The following is a 19,621-nucleotide window of genomic DNA, read 5'->3' as shown; positions in this document are numbered from 1 at the left end:
CCTGTGCTAGCCCTAACCCTGATCATGTGACTTCATGCCAAGAGGACAAAACCGCAGTGCCACCAAGAGAGGGCTTGGCAGGGTACTAATTAGCCGGGTGCAGGTCTGATGGAGGGGCCCATCTGGAAGCATCAGCAGCTCTTCTCAATAAATCCCACGCTTCTGTGTGCTGGGCTGCAGGCTGACCAGGGAGGTTCCTTAAGTCCTATTTTTTCCTGTATTTTATGTATTCCTGTGGTTAGGCCACACCCCTGAAAAGTACCGGTCCCAGCCAAGCTCTCTACTGCCCTGCACAACTGCCCTGGGAAGTTACAGCACTGCCCAAAACATGCTTAGGATGCTCCAGGCAGCTCTGCCGCAGGGTAATCTCCTGGTGCCATGCAAACGATTTTCGCTGCTGACCATACCAACACGAATTACCCCCAAAATGACATTGATTGTTAGAGAACAGCACGGATTGTAACCTAGAATCACCTTCAAAAGTTCATATTCTGCTCAATTTAGCCTCATTTCATAGTAGAAGCACAATTATATTTGTATATAAATGTATTTATTATTTAAAGTAATTGTGGGGCGGGGGGGGGGGGTCAAGCCCTCTAGAGAGTTCTAGCAAAAGTTTGTAAGGGCCCCCTATTTAGCAACTGATGGTAATAAATGTATGTAAAACATATTACTTATACAGTAAAGATGGGCCCCCTTCAGCTCTGGGCCCCATAACATGCTGCTAGCGGGCGAGATGTACTAAGCTTTGAAAAGTGATACAATGGAAAGCAATAAACCACCAACCAATCAGCTCCTACCACAGCCTGTGATATGACAGTTATGAGTTGATTGGCTGGTGCTTTATCACTCTCCATTTTATCACTTTTCAAGCTTAGTACATCTGGCCCATGGTCACCTTTTCTACCTGTCCATCTCCGAACTCTGTAGAAGGCTTGATTGACACATCTTCCCCTGAAATGGTGCGAAAAGGTTCTTGATGTGCTTTATATTAACATGTGTTGTTCTTTTTCTTGCAGGTTACCGAGAAATTTCCAAGTGCCGCAGACAAGATTATAAAGCTGATGACTGCAAATCGACCAATTAAAGATGATTTCGACTATGGGTCACACTTAAACTGCACTCCGATGACAGCTTTCTAGCAAACCGTCATGGGTTTAATCACTGCTTTGCATACATGGAAAGAAATAGCCTAAAGGTTCTGTGTTGCTGCATATGACACTGACATCCAAAGATGAGCATTCCGTTAGCTCCAAGCAAGGCCACCGAAAAGGAAGACAATAGCAATGATAATAAAAATGACAATGAGAGTGTCACCAGCTTAGGCGATTCTAATGCCAATCAAATTTTCTCAACAAAGGCTCTGGAGAGAAAGCAGGAGATATGTAGCAAAGTGGAAAAAACTGGGACATTGTGCGCTAGGCAGTCGGAGGCCTTCATGCAGTTGACCAAGGAACACGGTAGACCAGTGAACATCGGCCTTGTGTTTCCATCTAGTGAAAGAACGTTTAGCGACGTAAGACTACATTCTCCAACAAACAGGGACATCAGCAAAAATGACATGACTGATGACGTAAAGGAAAGTATAAAATCTTCTAGTACTAATGGACAATCCTCTATTCACTCAAAAGCCAGTTTTTATGATAGAAATTCCCAGGTTCCCATCAGCAAAACACATGAATCTCCTACATGTATTTATAGTAATAATGTTGGTAACATCCCACAAGGTGAACGTCCTAAGGCAAAACCAGGTATTCCTTCCCATAAAGTCGAACCTTTTTTAAAAGAGCATATTTCGCCTACACCATCTACAGATTCACCTCCCAGATTCTTACAGTATGTTGATGCATCCTATTGTGGGATCAGGACCACGGACAGATCTTCGCCAGCTGACCATTTATTCGGACTGTCCTCTCATAATCTCAGTAATACCTCAGAGGAAAAGAAGATTGTATTTTATTCGAAACCACCTACCTCAAGTATCACTGGCCCAGATTTTTCAACGGGTGAAGGAACCTCAACCCATGTCAAGCAAAGCACATTGTCACATCCTACGAACGCTGATGATCACTCTCGTTTAACTTACAAACCTCAGGTAATTTATAACATACCAGAAGCACAATTATATCAGGGTCAAATAAACAAATCGCCGGAACCGAAAGATCCCAAGATTCTACAATCTAAGTTGACATCTCCACAAAAACTAGAACAGATAACGTTGGTCGTTGTGACCGAATCCAAAAGAGTGGACAGCATGCTTGATACCAGAAGATTTCCTCTGTCTCCTTCCTGTGGCCAGGCAGTGGTGTCACCATCGAGCCTAGCCGAAAAGCAAGCTGGGACCTTTCTGTCCACCAGTCCTTCCAATACCAGGCTGCACGATTTTAAAGCTGATGTATCTTACAACGAAACAAAAGCTCAATTCTCTCAGGTCTGTGAATCTCCAGCCGGTCAAGAACTGGAATTCTTAAAAAACAAAGAATTAAGTTACAAGCCTATGATCCGAAAAACAACATCACTCACCGACTCTGTGGATAATAAGATACAACACTCGACTAAAGACAGATTTTCAATACAAGATTATATCTGCCAGGACAGTGACAATAATTTTCTTTCAAGCAGCAGTGTGGCTTCCTTAAGAGATAAAAGTGCTTTAGTTGACAGCAAAAAGACATCACTTGGTCGCAAACATCAGTTGGATGTTTTAAAAGGCAGTTTGAAAGAAAGCCACAAGGACCCAGCTGATTCAGTTATAAGCGCTCCTACTCTGTCATGCCTAAAGGCGGCTATTAATATTAATGATGAGCGCATTGCCTCACCGAGCAGATTTAAGGATCTCAGTGCTGCTCACGTTGATAGATTGTCACCTTCCTCAGTGCTACCTCCTATTGAGAGTACACAGTTCAACATATCACCTAAAGCTACAAACAAGACACTTTGTAACAGTGGAATCCCCAAACCAATACTGGTACATTCCAAATCTTCCCCTACAAACCTGGATGACACAGAAATCAATCATAATGTCAAAACAGAGGAGTTGATTGGGCCTACACTCATTGCCCCTAAACCCAAGCATGTGCGGCCTAAAATTATTACCTACATTAGAAGGAACCCTCAAGCCATTGACAGATTGCCATTTGGACAAATGAACATGCCTTACGGGTCCCCATCCTGTACTGTTCCTCTTCCAAAGGAACATGATTTATTGAGTGGCGACATTAAACCTTCAAATGTGTTGTTAGATAAGTACAAAGCTGACATACACAAACCAAGGATATACAGCGCCGGATTGATGGTTTCTGGGATAAGGCCACCCGGACATCACTCATTAGAGGAGGTAAATAAACTGTGTTCTGTGAAATAATATGCAATGGTTATGCGATCAGGTTATATGGAAATATGCATGTAGATCTAGCCTTGCTTAATAATACAATGGCACTCAATTTCACAGAGAATGATAAACCATTATGCAAGTATTCCAAAATGTATCTCCGTTTAGTACTGTGGGCCTATATGCAAGGGCGTAACTTCCATAGGTGCAGGGGTGCAGCTGCTATGGGGCCCAGAGCTGAATGGGGGCCACTTTGCCTGTCAAAGTATCATGTGCTGTATACATTTTTCAGCATTAGGTGATAAATAGGGGCCCTTACAATCTTTTGCTATGGGGCCCACATGTATCTAGTTACGCCACTGCATATATGCGTGATACCTGTCCTGCAGTTCTCCTAGTACATTGGGCCTGATTCAGACCTGTTCTCTAAGCTGCGTATACTCTCAGCCCTAACGAATGGATAAATGTCACCTGGTCCTTTTGAAGGCACCTCGAATCCCATTGCTTGCAATCAGAAAAGACCACAGACTTTTTGCACATGCGTGGCACAATCCATGTCAATAATCCTCCATTTTTCAAAAGAGCAGGGCTGTGATCAGATCTGAATAACCCCAATTGTCTTAGATTTCATGTTACTAAAGTAGTCCGCATTACCGCTAAGGGCCTGCTTATTAACATTATTTTTACTAAAATAATGTGAAAAAGAGTTTTTTAACACTTTTTACATTATTTCAGTGGGTAGCCAGGGCCGGATTTCCCACTAGGCCGTGAGGCACAGGCCTATGGGCGGCACCTGCTGGGGGCGGCAAGCAGTGGCATGATTTTTTATTTGTCACTTTTTCTTTTTATGACATTTGTGCTGCGCGGCAAGTGCCGCCCCCCTCCCCTAGCTCTGCCTGCAGTGTCTGGGAAGTAGTGTACCGGCGCCGGGGATCAATTGCTGACCAACGCCGGAAAGAGGCAGCCCTGTCATGTCAGTGACAGGAGCGTAGCACTTTCGGCGCTGGAGAACAAATGGTGCTGCTGAGCACCCGGCGCCGGGGAAAAGCAGCTGCTCTGCGATGGCCCCCTTCCCCACCCGTTTGCCTGACCTTTGCTGAGGCAGGAGTGGGGACCCATCGGCGGCCAGATAGGGACTCGGGAGCAGGCGTCCGAGCGCGGTGTTGACTGTGGCTGCGGCAGCTAGATGGGGATTAGGCCCCACCCCCAGCTTTGTGCTGCCAGGGATCGACCCGGGAACTGCAGCCCTGCGCTGCTGAAGGTAACTCTCTCTCTTGTTGGGGGGGCGGCAAAAAATGTGGTGCCTAGGGGCGCTATGGCACTGAAATATGGCCCTGTGGGTAGCAGTAGGGTCCGAGCGCTCTATTGCTCAGGCCTTACTGCGCACGCGTGAACCTCCATTTCTCTGTGGAGTCTGAGCACAAGACATTGACCCACTCATTAAATATACACTGCACTTGGTCCCCGCTCATTAGATATATACGGAGCGGGACCAGCTCAGCGCTTACTGCTGCCTCAGTTGTCTGTCAATTCAGCCGCTCCCCCAAGCCACCGCAGGGTCTGCCGCAGATGTAGCTACACCACTGGAACACAAGAATTAAGAGGATTCCAATACATGCACACTTGGCGCACTAAGCCGGAATCTACTACGTAGCCCCAACCATCCCCATCTTTAAATCAATAGTAATGACATTTAATACTTATGTTTCCTTACCAGTAATAAGCCCGTACTTTAACAACAGATTAGCTATTAAAGGCTGTTAATTTAAAGTACCTGTAAAACGTTATTTTATTACGTTATCTTGGAAAAGAATAGTAGGAAGCACTTTCGGAATTTCAATGTCATTTACGCCATGTCAATAACGAACATATTGTACGTAACACCACCATTATAATAAGACCCAGCGAAATAATGAGATGCAGGGGTGTGCAGCTTTTTCTCCCAGTGTTAGCCTGAGGTGCGAGCATTGTGCGGCTCTCAAAACGTTTTTCAACAGCATAGAAAGCAAACAGCTTGAGATGCCACTTCTTTTGTTGTCTCTCTGCCTCCTGGCACGTTGGGAGATAACTTACTCGCCATTACTAAATCATGATATACAGAAACATATTCAGAACACGTTTGTCTTCTGCAACCTGAAACAAGACATATCAAGCTGGTGTGACAGTTCGCACCAATCTGTGTTGATAAAAAAAGGATAACCATAGTAAGATTTAAGATATCAATTATATTAATCACAGTGTACAGGTGACTCTTTTTTTTTTTATTTTTTTAATGTGGGGAAGTTGATGAAGAGGAAGATTTTGTCTATTATACTTGGACCCCTTTTTACTTCAGGGGTCCTAATGGCTCTAGGAAAACCCTGTCCCATGTGGGTATGTCATAGAGCAGGGGTGGCCAAACTGGTCCTCGAGCTCTACCAGTATTTTTGTTTTCCAGACCAACTGTGGATCTGTGGAATGTGTCCTTTAGGAAGGAATGCAGCTCATGTTTGAAAATGTGACAGTTAGTAATAACTGCACCTGTGCTCCAGCTAGGTGGTCTGGAAAACAGGCACTGTTGATAGAACTCAAGGACCGGTGTAGCCAGCCCAGCCATAGAAGCACCAGCCCTGCGCTGTTATTTTTACTTTAGCAGTGGGTGCCCTGGACCAAATATTATAGTGTAAAAAAAAGTCCTGTCCGTCTATAACTTGGGCTTGGTTAGGATTTGGGAAACATGTTGACCCTTTTTTAATCATTATATATTTTTTTTATACTCAACGGTGCACTATTAGGACGCCCATGGCAATTACAGTATAGGTTCAAAGTGTTTCTTTATCACTTGGAGTGCACCTGGGAATGTACAGTATGTCATCCTAGTAAAGTATAGGATGAGACCCAAGCTATAACAGCTTCGTATTGGTACAAAATAACATTTTGCAGAGTTGGAATGGATCTGCAAAGCAAACGAACACCCCTGACACCCTTTTATCTCATTATTATAATAATCTTCCTCCACAAAATGATATCACTTAACTACTCCAAAAAATGAGGCATGGTAGTGTACCCTTTATCTAAACAAGAACAAGAAACAAGAACAAGAACACTGGACCTAATTCAGATGTGGCCTCAGAGCAGCTGAAGTATCACAACAACTGGTCGATGTTTTCTTACTGCGCATGCATCTGAGCTGCTGTGCCCGCGAGTGAAATGTGATTGCGGCCACACAGAGGAATAATACAGAAAGTGTGGTAAAGGAAGACAGCGTTTGGGGTGGTAATGGGGAGTGGTTGGCTTAACACGGCATATCATGGCCGTTCAGACTTTGGGGTTATTCAGATCTGATCGCACCACCGCAAATTTGCTGGCCAAGCGATATATCGATAGACTGTGCATGTTTTTTTTCCGACCACTCCCTGTCAGTCACACTGGGTCTTATTCTGATTGGTGCGGATATTCCCGCATGCGGACGGACCGCCGTTGTTGATCGTCTGTGCATGTGCAGAGGTCACTCTGCGCATGTGCAGTCAATTTCGCCGCACGGATTCTTTATACGCCGCACAGGGGGCGTGAGGGGCTACTTAGTAGTAGTAGTAGTAGTAGTACGTTTATTTATAAGGCGCCACAAAGTGTCCGCAGCGCCGTACATAGCAAACAAAAAAAAAAAAAAAATTACAAGGTAACGTACAGGGTGTGTAGAAAGATACAGTATAAATAGGGGTATAGCTGGTAGAACTAAAATCAGCATCAGTTCAGAAGTAGGTGTCAAAATAGTCAAGGAGACCGAAGATGAAGTAGAGGAAGGGAAGAACAGGACAGGAGCACAGGTGAGGTAATGAGGTAGGGTGAGTACGTGAGGAAGGAGGGCCCTGCTCATAAGAGTTAACATACTAAAAATAGGTGGGTGGACGAACGAAATACAATAGGATAAGTAGGAACGGAGGGGAACGGAGGCAGGATAGGAGGATCAAAAGAGGTTAGGAGGAGGGATAGGCTAGTCGAAAAAAGTGGGTTTTGAGGGAGCGCTTGAAGGAGGTAAGGGAATCAGATAGCCTGATGGGTGGCGGGAGGTTGTTCCAGTGCAGGGGGGCAGCGCGAGAGAAATCTTGGACACGGGAGTGGGAGGAGGTGATTAGGTGAGAGGTCAGTCGGCGGTCAGCGATGGAGCGAAGAGGACGGGAGGGAGTGTGGATAGAGATCAGTGAAGAGAGGTAGGGAGCTGTGGAGGAGGAGAGAGCCTTGTAGGTGGTGGTGAGGAGTTTAAAGAGAACTCGGAAAGGAATGGGGAGCCAGTGAAGAGATAAACAGAGGGGGGAGGCGGAGGTAGAGCGGCGGGAGAGGAAGATGAGCCTAGCAGCAGCGTTAAGAATGGATTGGAGAGGTGCGAGGCGGGTGAGAGGTAGCCCAGAGAGAAGGATGTTGCTTAGCCTCATTACCCTATGCATACGCCCCGCGTTTCATGGGCGTTCCCATGCAAACGCGGGGCGTATGCATGGTAATGAGGCCGTGACGCGTGGGTACGGGGCGGGCATCTGACATCGCCGGATGTCAGCTGCCCGCCCCCATACATGATTTCACACGGACAAGTGTCCGTGTGGTCTTGTGTTGCGGGACCTGGTGGAGCGTGCGGCCCTGCATTCGATGTTCGGCGACCATCGAATGCAGGGGCTGCTCCCAAGACGGAGGAGGCGTATCCCCGTCCAATTTCATGCGGATCGCCACATATCCGCGTACGGACGGCAGGTGGCGATCCGTATGGAAGGCGGGGATTCGCCTGCACGGTTGCGGCCGCATATTCTGATCGGGCCGCACCGATCAGAATAAGGCCCACTGTGGCTACATTGCGTTTGTAATCCATATCCATTTTCAGTTGCCTGCGCAATGCAAATCGTAACATGCGCAGTCGTTCCATAATCGCTCAATTCATGAATTCTTTAGTTAGCGATCCATGCTGAATTAGTCCACAGTTTACATTTACAAAGGGGTAAATTTACTAAGATGGGCGTTCTATTGAAGATGGGATAGCAACCATAGCAACCAATCAGAAACTACTTCATATTTATTTAGCACCTTCTGGAAGATAATGGATATAATCTGATTGGTTCCCCATAGCAACATCCCATCTTCAATAGAACTCTCATCTTAGTAAATTTACCCCAAAATATGTGCCGACACTAGGTTGATATGGTTCTAGGTCAACATGGTTCTATGTCGACATGGGACAAGGTCGACATGGGTTTAGGTGAATAGGTCGACACAAGCAGCAGGTCTAGGTCGACAGTCAAAAGGTCGACATGGGGTTTCCATGTTTCTTTTTGCCTCTAATGTCGACACAGTCGACATGGACCCAGTTTCCAGTGCACCACATCCCCTCGCATTGCTCGCGATTCTTCGGGCACAGTGGCTCGCGCTCGGCACACTATTTTATTCTCCCACCACACCCTAGTAGTGGATGGTAGGGCATGAAATACCGCCTGTCGGCACATGTCGGCTCAAAAAACACTTTTGACTGTCGAGCTAATGCTTGTGTCGAACTAATGACCTGTCGACCTAGACCCGTGTCAACCTAGACCCATGTCGACATATCCCCATGTCGACCTAACGGTGTCGACCTAATTATTGTCGACCAACTTGCTGTAGACCCAATGACTGTATCCCCTATTTCCAGGGTAGTTTAATTTGCAGACATAAAACATTGCTTATACAGTGTTTGCTTATATTTGCTCGTATCTCTATGTGGTGCGAGCACAAGTGAGATATATTTATTGCCATAAACATCCCGCGGAGACGGCTATACTGGGACCGCGCGCTTAATTGAGTGAACTGAAAGAATATTGATATTTTGGTAAACTGCAAAGTTGGACGACGGAGACAGCGGAGAGCTCCTGTCCCTGTAGAAATGTATTAGATTTCAGCGAAATAATAATCCAATCCCTCATCTCTGATGCCTGCAGGTATTATATTCTGAATAGGACAATTGTTCAGCATCTTTGCATAATGTTCTTGTTATTACCACACTGCAGGTTCCTGCGATAATAAATGTCATCGTATTTTCCATACAGTATTCTGATAGTAATGTTGGAAGGTCTCTAAATGTTTGTTGAATAGTCAGCAGTTCTTCAGAAAGAGGTTTTTCTAATTCAATTTTACATATACAGATACATTTTCAAAATCATCAGTCATCCATCGGGTAAACCACATGGGCATTGTCTCGTTTTTTTAATGAAAGGGGTTGTGCCCAGCTGGACTGGCCATCTTGCACTTTTGGCAAATGCCGTTAAGGACCAATGGCCTGTTGGGTCAGTCCTGCCACGCAAAGCATTCTCCTGCCCGCATATCCACATATCTGTTAGTGGCACACAGATAGATGGGTTCCTTTTAAATTTGTGTTCCTTGTGTTCCTTTTAAATCTGGACCTGCAGCACCGGCTTGAGAAGGGGCCAAGCTACATGCCAGATGGGCGTGGCCTCTAGCATAGGGCCATAACCTATCACTGCGACCCCGTTTTTGTAATCTCCGTTGGCGTGCCTAGAGCTCCCCTAGCAGCTGGACAGCCCCAGGCTCCCTCCCTGCACCAAAGAGATGCTGTGCCATCACCAGCTCACTCCAATTGCCCACCCCACCCATGGGACACTGCCACCCGCGAGAGGGACATCTGCACAGTCTCTAAGTAGCGGGACTGTCCCGTTGTAATCGGGACAGTTGGGAGGTTTGGAGGTGTTCCATGAAGCCAGTCTCCGCTCCCCTGCCATGTTGGTACACTCACATGCCCCAGTCCATCCCTGTCTTGTGCCAAATAATGATCACTGGTACTTTATCATCGGCCAATCAGCTCCTACCTGTCATATTTTAAACCAAGCCTGTAACTACACAGTTGACAGCTGATTGGCCGGTGATAAAGTACCAACCACTTTATCACTTCACCAAGCTTAATGAATCTGCCCCTCTACTTTGAAACCCCCTCTGGCTGGCTGCTGTCAAGAGCTTTGGGTATTTATTGCAAGTTTTTGTGCAAACCTTTTAACATACTACTTGCCAAGCCTGGAGGGAAGACCCTCAGCTGTACTTCTGGGGAGAAGGGACGGCGCCTGACATCCCCAATACAGTTGCAGTGTGAAAATAGTATAAATATATACAGTATATGCAACCCTTGCATTGAAACATAGGGGGAAATGTAATAGGATGAGAGATTCAGAAAGTGAGAGACTTGGTAAGAAATCTCTAGTTTTTTTAAAGCGGCAATCATTTACACAGCAAAACCAGTTTGTTTTTGCAGTGTAAATGATTGCCGCTTTAAAAAAAAAACCCTGGAGATTTCTTACCAAGTCTCTCGCTTTCTGAATCTCTCATCCTATTAATTTTCACCCATAGTTTTTCCAGGTGTACAGTTAAACTGCCCACACACGGGTAACAACCATTTGGAATGACCTGTCGTTTACAAACTGGTTGTTCGTCTTTAGGGTGTGAGGGAAAACTAGTAACGTTGTTGACCTCAATGTGCCAATCCAGAGCTAAGCCGGTAATTGAATTGCCACAGCAGAGATTGAGCTGTGATTCCCGCTGCGATAGTTTGGTGTCCGTGAGGAAGTCATGCTCCGTCATTACAGTGGCCTGTCACAGCTTTGTGTCTGACTGGGCTCAGGGTGCAGACTGCAGTAGGAACTCCTAGCAATCAATGTATTACCAGTATATTCCCTCTTTACCTTTGGAATTGTAGCTGCTAGGGAGAGGAGAATGCTAGTTGCCTCAGTAGAAAAAACTGAAAAATCATTATGAATGCTCTGATTTTTTAATTATATTTCCAAAGTCTTCAAAAGCAGTGTGTGGGTGGCTTTTTTTCAATTGTTATGGGCCTACACACGGGGCATCTGTGCTGAGCGATCTGAGCAATGCTAGATCGCTCAGCACACAGCGCTACACAGTGATGTCTGCTGAGTGATCTGTCAGGGCCAGTGTTCTCCGGCGAGATCGCTGGCCCTGACTGGTGATCTGACTAGATTTATCCTGCATGCATTATCTTAATCGCCTGGCAATAGCTACCGCTATGGCCCCATACACATGGAGCAATGTAGGGTCATTTTCTAAGGGATCTAGCCAGATCCCTTAAAAAATGGTCTGAAATCGTCCCATGTGTAGGCTCCATTAGCTCGACGAAATATTCTAGCATTGTTTCTGGCCCTATAACTTACACTTTGCCAAAAGTATAAGGGCCGGATACACTAAGCTTCAAAAGTGATAAAATGGAGAGTGATAAACAACCAACCAATCAGCTCCTACTTGACATTTTTTAAACACAGTCTGTGACATGGCAGGTAGGAGCTGATTGGCTGGCTGTGTATCACTCTCCATTTTATCACTTTTGAAGCTTAGTGCATCTGGCCCAATATGTTTCATGTTCCCATACGTAGAAGAACTAAGTGCTACCATTTGGTCTTCTGGAAATGTGTAAATGGAACTATCAGGAGATCAATATTCAACTATATCAGTGATGGCTAACCTTGACACTCCAGCTGTTGTTGAACTACACATCCCAGCATGCCCTGCATCAGTTTTAGCATGGTCAAATAGTAAAACTGTAGCAGGGCATGATGGGATGTGTAGTTCAACAACAGCTGGAGTGTCAAGGTTAGCCATCACTGATCTATAGTGTTATGTTTATCTAATGTCCTTAATATACAGTGTTTTACTTTTAACGTTTAGTCATTTGTTAAGGAAAATTCCAACACGTCTGAAAATCCAAATGAATTTACCTGAACTAAAATAGGTAAATTCATTTTGGAATAAATGTTATTGCGGTGCAGTAAGCACAAGGGGAATCTGCCAAACCAGTTGTTTTAGTGCAAACTATCTGGTCATTAAGGGGTTAAGAGCACTTCTAATGGCGGTTTTGTTTCCTACTAGGGTAGTCTGTAGTATATAGACCATTGAGCGCCATCTGTAGATTTGTAACTTACTGTTTTATTTTCTGGTTTATATTACACTTGGGACTATTTATATTCTGGGTTTTTGTTAATCCCTTTAAGCGTGACAACCTAACATATGGCTGAATACACGAACTAAGGGCGTGCAGTGGTGTAAGAATACAGTGCCAAGTGTATACCTCTTAATATGCTATTTTTGGTTTTGGTATATGGTGTATGGGGGTATACTGTATGTAATAGGTTCTGAGTTTGAGGGGTGCGGAATGTCAGCCATGTTTTTTAAAGCAGCAGTCATTTTCCAGGCAGAACCAACCTGGGCCAACATTCTGCAGCTCTGGCAAACTTGGACCCAGTTACAGATACACCACGGTCCTGTTGGGTTACAGAAGTGCTACATCCTAGGGATGTGCTTGGTTGTCATTAGGAGGAATGAACAATGGGCCTAATTCAAGTCTGCTTGCTAAGCAGTGTACATTCACAAGTAAATGGGTCTGTGAGTGCGTCATTGGTTTCTGGACCGAATTCACTACCATTATATAGCGATCTTGAATCAGGCACAATATACATCCATTGTCCATTAACCTCAGCTTTAAATTATACTTGTTCTCCAAACCATACATACTGTATTGTATGTGGCCAAATCTAGTATATAACATTACTTATGGGAATGCATGGATTGTAGCTCAAGTCTTATTTTCACCCTGAAACTCCTACATTTACCACTCAGCGGGCCTGCGACATAGAAGTCTTGTCAGAGACATTGAGGGGGAGAATCAACAAAGCTCATGGGATAAAGTTCCAACCAATCAACTCTTGTCATTTTCCAAACACAGCCTATCACATGTCAGTTAGAAGCTGATTGGTTGCTATGTTGCCTCTTCACACTGTGGGGGAAATTTACTAAGCTGCATACACCTGAAATAGGCGTATTCCTAGGCAGTTGTATGCAAATACCACTGCCTATACGTATTTTCGGCATTTACTAAATCCTAATTTACTTACCAGCGTTTTATGTGCAATGAAAACGCTGGGCATTCCCATGGGAACGCAGATGGGCCGATACCTGCTCGGGGCGGGCGGTTGATGTCACATGATGCTAGTGCCTGCCCCCTTTATGACTATCTCCATGTGAAATAAATGTCAGTTACGTTCGACCGGCCGTGTGCGTTCACATACCTATGTTTAGTGTATGCGCATTCGCATTTCTGTGCATGTGCTTGGTGCGTACATCCTTGCGGACCAAGGGCGGTGGAGGGCGTGGGGTGCTGGGCTGGACCATTAGCATATGGGAATGCCCAGAGCTTCATGGGCGTTCCCATGAGAACACTGAGCATTCTCATGCTAATGGAGACATGACGTATATGCGGGGGTTGAGCAGCTGACATCCGGTGATCCGCCCATTTCCTACTGAACATGCACGCATATGTAATGAGGCTCAGAGCATCATCTGGTCGGTGATAATCATGTTTATGTAAAACATCCATTCGCAGCCAGTGCAAAGGAACTCGCTTTGTGAATGGTGGGCCGGTGTACCACCATTCGCAAGGTGGGATCTGGTTCACTCGCAAGGATACGAATTCTCATCTGAGCAAATAAACCAGAATAAAGGGGGATAGAGAGAAAGAGAGTAGATAAAGAGGAGGAAGTATATTCTTATGTAGGTCCCCCCTGCAGTTATTTAAGGAGAAAGCCTGTGAGTTCACTTGTGTCGAACTAGGACATGGTCTAGTGCCCAACAGGCAGTTCTCCAGCAGCTCATTATGCTTCACTGCATTCATCACATCCTTGCATCAGCAGTTGTGTCTGCATCTTGAGACTCTGCATGTTCCGATGCCCGCTTACACTGAGCACCCGCACCCATGCTTGGGCACAGTTGTGATATGGAACTACTGCCTAAACAGGCACCTCACAACACAAGCACAGTGACGTATTATTGTGGCACTGATGGCATATGATTGCTAATGCTGGCATATTACTTGCCAGTACCCATGGCATAGTATTATTTGACTGTTATTGAGATATATATGCTCTCTACCTGGGTTTCCCATCAAAAGAATTGCACCGCTTACAGATGGTACAAAATGCAGCCGCCAGACTATTAACTAAGCAGCCCCGCTCCTGACACATAACTCCCATTCTCTACTCCCGTCACTGGCTGCCTGTAAGATGGCGAACCGTTTTAAAGATTGACTTACTCACTTTCAAGGCCCTACATGACCAGGGCCCAAGGTACCTGCAGCAGCTGCTGATTCCTTACTGTCCTGCTTGATTACTACGATCCGTTGAAGAAGGACTACTAACAGTACCCAGAATCTCCCTGAATTCATCTGGGGGTCGAGCTTTCAACTTTGTTGTTCCAACTGTATGGAACCGCCCATGGGAATTCCCAGCATTTTGTGGGCGTTACCATGAAAACACTTGGCGTTTTCATGGAAATCTCTGGGTGACTTGGGTGCCGGGGCAGGCAGCTGACATCACCGGATGTAGCTGCCCGCCCACTTCCTCCGGAATGTGCATGCATATCCAAGAGACCTGAGGGTCACTTTATATATGCATGCACTCACCACATCCTCCGATGGTTGGTGACCATCGATTGATCTGAGAGTTATCCCCCGTCCTGCCAATACTGCTATAGAACCAGAAAGTTGTCACTGTCTGAACACAGTGTGGAAAGAATGTCCAAAACTTTTTTTAGGGTATTATTCAAATGTGGTTTATTGAGGGAACTCAAATTCAAGCAGCAGTCTGATGCTTTAAAACCAAGTGGTGGTTCAACAGTTTCAGTAGTATAGAGTAGGCAGGATGCAGGCGATGTATTATACCGTACAGTACAGAAGATTTGTTGCCGGAAACATTCATTTTGAGATAGATAAATGTGTTTTTGCTATTTATAATCACAGTGCAATTTCATGATGGAATTGCGTTAGCTAAAGGTCAGTGTAAGCCGCCAACAAACTGCTTGGATATGAATGGTTTGTCAGCAGCAGAGCGTTGTCAGAGACAATGAACACGTCTCATCATTAATACGCTGCCAAACTCTCTCGTGTACATCCTTTCTATAGAGTTCAAAACATTTTGTAGAAACAATTTCCCTATTTATTGTTTCTGGGGGTTGCACTGCTGACAATAACTATCCATAGATAACAGCAGTAGTGACATCTTCAGGCTAGGAGCAGGTATTGTATGAAATTACATAAAGCATCTGTGTCATTGTTCTGATCATTATAAGCAGTAAATTAAAAAATATAAATATTGGCAGATGCTATGATATTAATATGTGGCAGCGGTTTACGAGGTCTGTCCACACGGCAGATAATAACTAAACCAGGGATTGGTTTATTAACCTTTAGAAAGCGGGTGCTTATTGCAAATCGCCAGGTGCAGCCAGGAACGTATGAGGTTAATGCCATTTGGCATACTTAGGTAAATGATGGAGGCAAGGAAATAAGGGAAAACATTTCCCCATGCAATTCTAGTGGACCTAACAGAAATCCAGCCCTATGTCTATATCAGCAAATATATGTCCCCTGTGTCTACATGTACATTACCCTCCCCAGGGCACATCTAGAGTATACCTGTATGTATTATGTATATCTGTACTGTCACTGTTTAACTGTTAAGGCCTCCATACACTATGCGATTTGGGCACGATTTCACCCGATTCGGATGAATCAGACTGTGAAATCTGCCCAAATCGCACATGTAGACATCCCGTCCGACCTGATGCGTGGTCCAATGCACATCGGATCGTACTCGGGAGGTTGGATGCAGTAGCGCATGCAGGGGGTTTCTGAGTACCCTGTATACCCAGAAACCCCCCCAGGAATCTAAGGACCCTACACTGAAAGCTGATCCCCTCTTTCCATGGGTACAAGAATTTTAAAAATCGGCCCTGGGGAACCGGAGATATCTGACTTCAAAGCAGTGGTCCCCATCCAAGCCTGTTAATTGCTGTTCCCAGTCAGATATTTCAGGTTCTGTCTGACTGTCTGTCAGAGTTTTTCTGAGGGTATATTCCAAAAGCTGGGACTCTCCCCCTTTGAGGGACACTAGTCACTTGTCTCTACTATTCCCAGAACCAGAAATGTTAGCCTTCCAGCAGCTGGTTACTTCTCCAGCTCCACACACCTGGTATGTCGTTTTCTATACTCGTTGGCAGATTGCTCTGCCTCCTGAACTCTGAGGCGGTGGGATTCTCTAGTTTTTAATTCCATTAAAATCTAAGAAATCTATTTCCGGGAACTGGAGATATCTGCAGTCAAGCAAGCTGTCCTCCCACCAGAAAATTATGAATAATAAGCCCACTCCACTATTCACCCCTCCTCTGCGTATTAAACATCCTCTACCACCCTGGAAGTTATGTATCAGGACCCCTTCATTCAGCCCAATGCCCCCTTCTCCCACCTCATCTCCCACCATCTGTGCAGTAAAGGGGTAATTAGTGGAAATTATTGATCCAGGCCCTACATGCTGAGGGGTTGATATAATACCCCCTACCACCCACGGGACAGCAAAGCTTCCCCCACCCCTACCGCTGGAGCATAGGTAGGGGCCCCAATACATTGCTATGCCCAGGGATCTACAATGCTGTTATATATATATATATATATATATATATATATTTTTTTTTTTATTATTATTATTATTATTATTATTATTATTATTTATATACATTTGGTCTATCTATAATACTTTAACTGACCCGGCATATACTGGGTCACCTAAGTGTCCATCTCGTGCTTTGCTCCGCCCCTCTTTGGAAACCCCCTTCTGAAAATCCTGCGTTTGCCCCTGGGATGGTCTGCACATAAGATTTGCTAAATCTTATGTGCAGCCTGGAGCCGGACGGGGGATGCGGGCTAGCAAAGATCCGGACAGAGGGAGCAGGGGGGGGGGGGGGGGTTCGGGCGGCGGAGGGAACCAGGGAGCCAATCAGTGGCTGCCCATTCATTTGTATGGGCTTTACGTGTACCCCCCCCCCCCCCTGCTGTCCCTCGCTCCCTGGTCCCCTCGCTGGTGTGCGCCGTCCCCCTGCTCCCGCTCTGCCCGTGTGACCCCTCCCAGGGAGCTGCCGGGACAATCAGGTCCGACTTGTCCTTGGTCAGACCAATGTATGGGGGCCTTTACCTAACTGGCTGTTGCACAGCGATCCAAATCTTATTCCTAGTATACGCAAGCATACCTCCCAACTGTGCAGACAAGGCAGGAGGGACATCCGTGCACGCCGAAGACGCACAGGCGAAATTAGGGGGCATGGATTAGCAGCAAGGCCATGCCCTTGTTTTAGCCGCTGTGGGGGCATGGCTAGCGGCTCTGTAAGCTGCTGACCAGCCCCCAGGCTCTCAGCTGCGGGAATAGACGCTGCGCCTCTTCACCGTATGATAGGGAGGACTCCGAAAGCTGCCCCACCGAATGGCGGGCACCCAAATCCATTCACTAGTTTGGGAGGGGATGTGATCCGCTAGCAGGAGGAATCATTTGATGGTCCCTCACCATCGAATGATTTCTCCTGCCTTTGGTAATAAAAGTCAGTATGAACTGACTTGTATTACGTCCGCTATCTGTTGAAAAGGGGGCAGGCACTGTCATGTGATATCAGCCGGCCGACCCATGCCCACCTGTGATCCCAGGGGAATGTCCAGCGTTTTTGTGGGGACGCCCATAAAACGCTGGGCATTCCCCTCCTCCAGCCTGGTGTCCACCCCTCTCTCCGGAGTGAAAGGTTTGTCGAGTGTTAAATTCGCCAAAGCCGTTCGCTTCCGGGGTCTGCAGATGCGCAAATACACGCACACGCAGACCCCCCACCATCGGAACAGGGATGAATTCGGCCCCCTCCAATCAAAGCTGAATCACCCCAAGTTTTTAGGAACCACATCAACACTAGCAGCCAAGTAAGGCTGCCATGATAGCAGGGGAGTGGAGCGCCGAGGGCTGGTTTCAGGCTACCAGCATGCGCACTGGAATATGAAGCTGGATTCATTCTCAAATACAAGTTTAAAATAAATTGTAATGAAAAAAATGAAAACAAAAATTGTAAATACAGTACATACAGGTCTACTGGATGTACATCTATTTTATTCATTTAGGTCTCACTTCAATATACTTTACAATTATAGCTGCCAACTCTGTTGCTCCTCTGTCGGCCATAAATCACCTGCTGTCTGACATTGTATTTTCAAACTCTCGGATTCTACAAATTCTGTCAGGGGTAAAACTAATACTACAGTACTTCGCTAAACTGGGACAGTCCCGGGACAGTCCCGGGACTTTCACACTACATCCAGGTTTCCCATTATACACAGGGCGACCTACGTGTAACTCTTCTTACAACCTGGGTTAAATTGCCAGGTTATTCAGTTTGGTGCTTTCACACTGCGCCTCGACCCAGGTCAACCCGGCAACAATCTGTCTATACCGTGGATTATTGGTGCGGTATAAAGGGAGTATTAGGAGTTTTTTTTTGCAAGGACAGTGGTTTGTTGTAATCACTGTGCTACTGCTGATGACACTCATTATCCCCTTTGTGGGAAAGGAGAGAGAGAGAGAGAGAGAGAGAGAGAGAGAGAGAGAGACAGCAGCACATGATCACACACAGGGTCTTCTTTTCTATGCTCCCCATAGTGTGCTGCTGCTACTGCTACTAGTGAGCTGTGACTTAGAGTAAGAATTTTCGTTAGTTGTCTTTGATTAGTTAAACGCAGTGGTACATCCCTCCACCCATCGTGCCGATGCTCACCACATATGTACTAACATATGTGGTGAGCAACGCAAAGGGCAGCTCTCCCAATAAGAGAAGCTGGTGGCCATGGGGCATGCTGGGAGGAATCCATGTTGGATCCCTCACACAGCAATGTTGCGAATAGAAGCTCATAGGCTTCTATCGGTTATGCCAGCTAGAGCAAGGTTGCCTACCCTCCCGGAATGGCCGGGAGTCTCCCGAAAATCGGGTCCCCCTCCCGGCCCACCGGAAAGGTGGGAACCCTCCCGGATTCAGCGAGACCCCCCACTGCGCCTTTCCCCCCCCCCCCCCCGATCGCGGCCATCTTATCCCTACCTTGGCATTTAAATGCCGAAATCCGCGGGTCTCAGAGGAGGGGGCGGAGCTAAAACGGCACAATCACGTCATTTTAGCCCCGCCACTTCACGGAGATCCGTGAATTCGGCTATTTTGCATCATGGGGGCGGGGCTTAATGATGTCACGTCCAAGCCCCGTCCCCGAGCTGCTGGTGAATGGCTTCTCCCGGAGAGGAGAAGATAAAAGTCGGCAACCCTGAGCTAGAGCCCCGCCGGGAGGGGCTTTAGTGCATTTCAAAATGCGGTAAAAACTCAGAAAATTGGATTTTTACAGCATTTTTGGTTTAGTACATCCTGCCCTAACTCTTTTATTAT

The 19,621-nt window shown here is 46.1% G+C and overlaps 1 protein-coding gene across 3 annotated transcripts in view; it reads left to right on the top strand.

Moving 5' to 3' along the window:
- Positions 1 to 19,621, top strand: part of MTUS2 (microtubule associated scaffold protein 2) — a 443,851-nt gene that overhangs the window by 138,489 nt on the left and 285,741 nt on the right. For all 3 annotated transcript variants that reach the window (XM_083169852.1, XM_083169851.1, XM_083169853.1), the window contains exon 2: positions 1,020 to 3,337. In XM_083169852.1, coding sequence (XP_083025978.1) covers positions 1,235 to 3,337 — 2,103 coding nt within the window. In that variant the 5' untranslated portion in view covers positions 1,020 to 1,234. The remainder of the gene's footprint in view (positions 1 to 1,019; positions 3,338 to 19,621) is intronic.

The sequence above is a fragment of the Crinia signifera genome, chromosome 2 (assembly GCF_055691185.1).
Source record: "Crinia signifera chromosome 2, ASM5569118v1, whole genome shotgun sequence".
Classification (NCBI taxonomy): Eukaryota; Metazoa; Chordata; class Amphibia; order Anura; family Myobatrachidae; genus Crinia; species Crinia signifera.
Note: the sequence above shows the minus strand (reverse complement) of the source record. Positions and strands in the feature narration are given on the sequence as shown.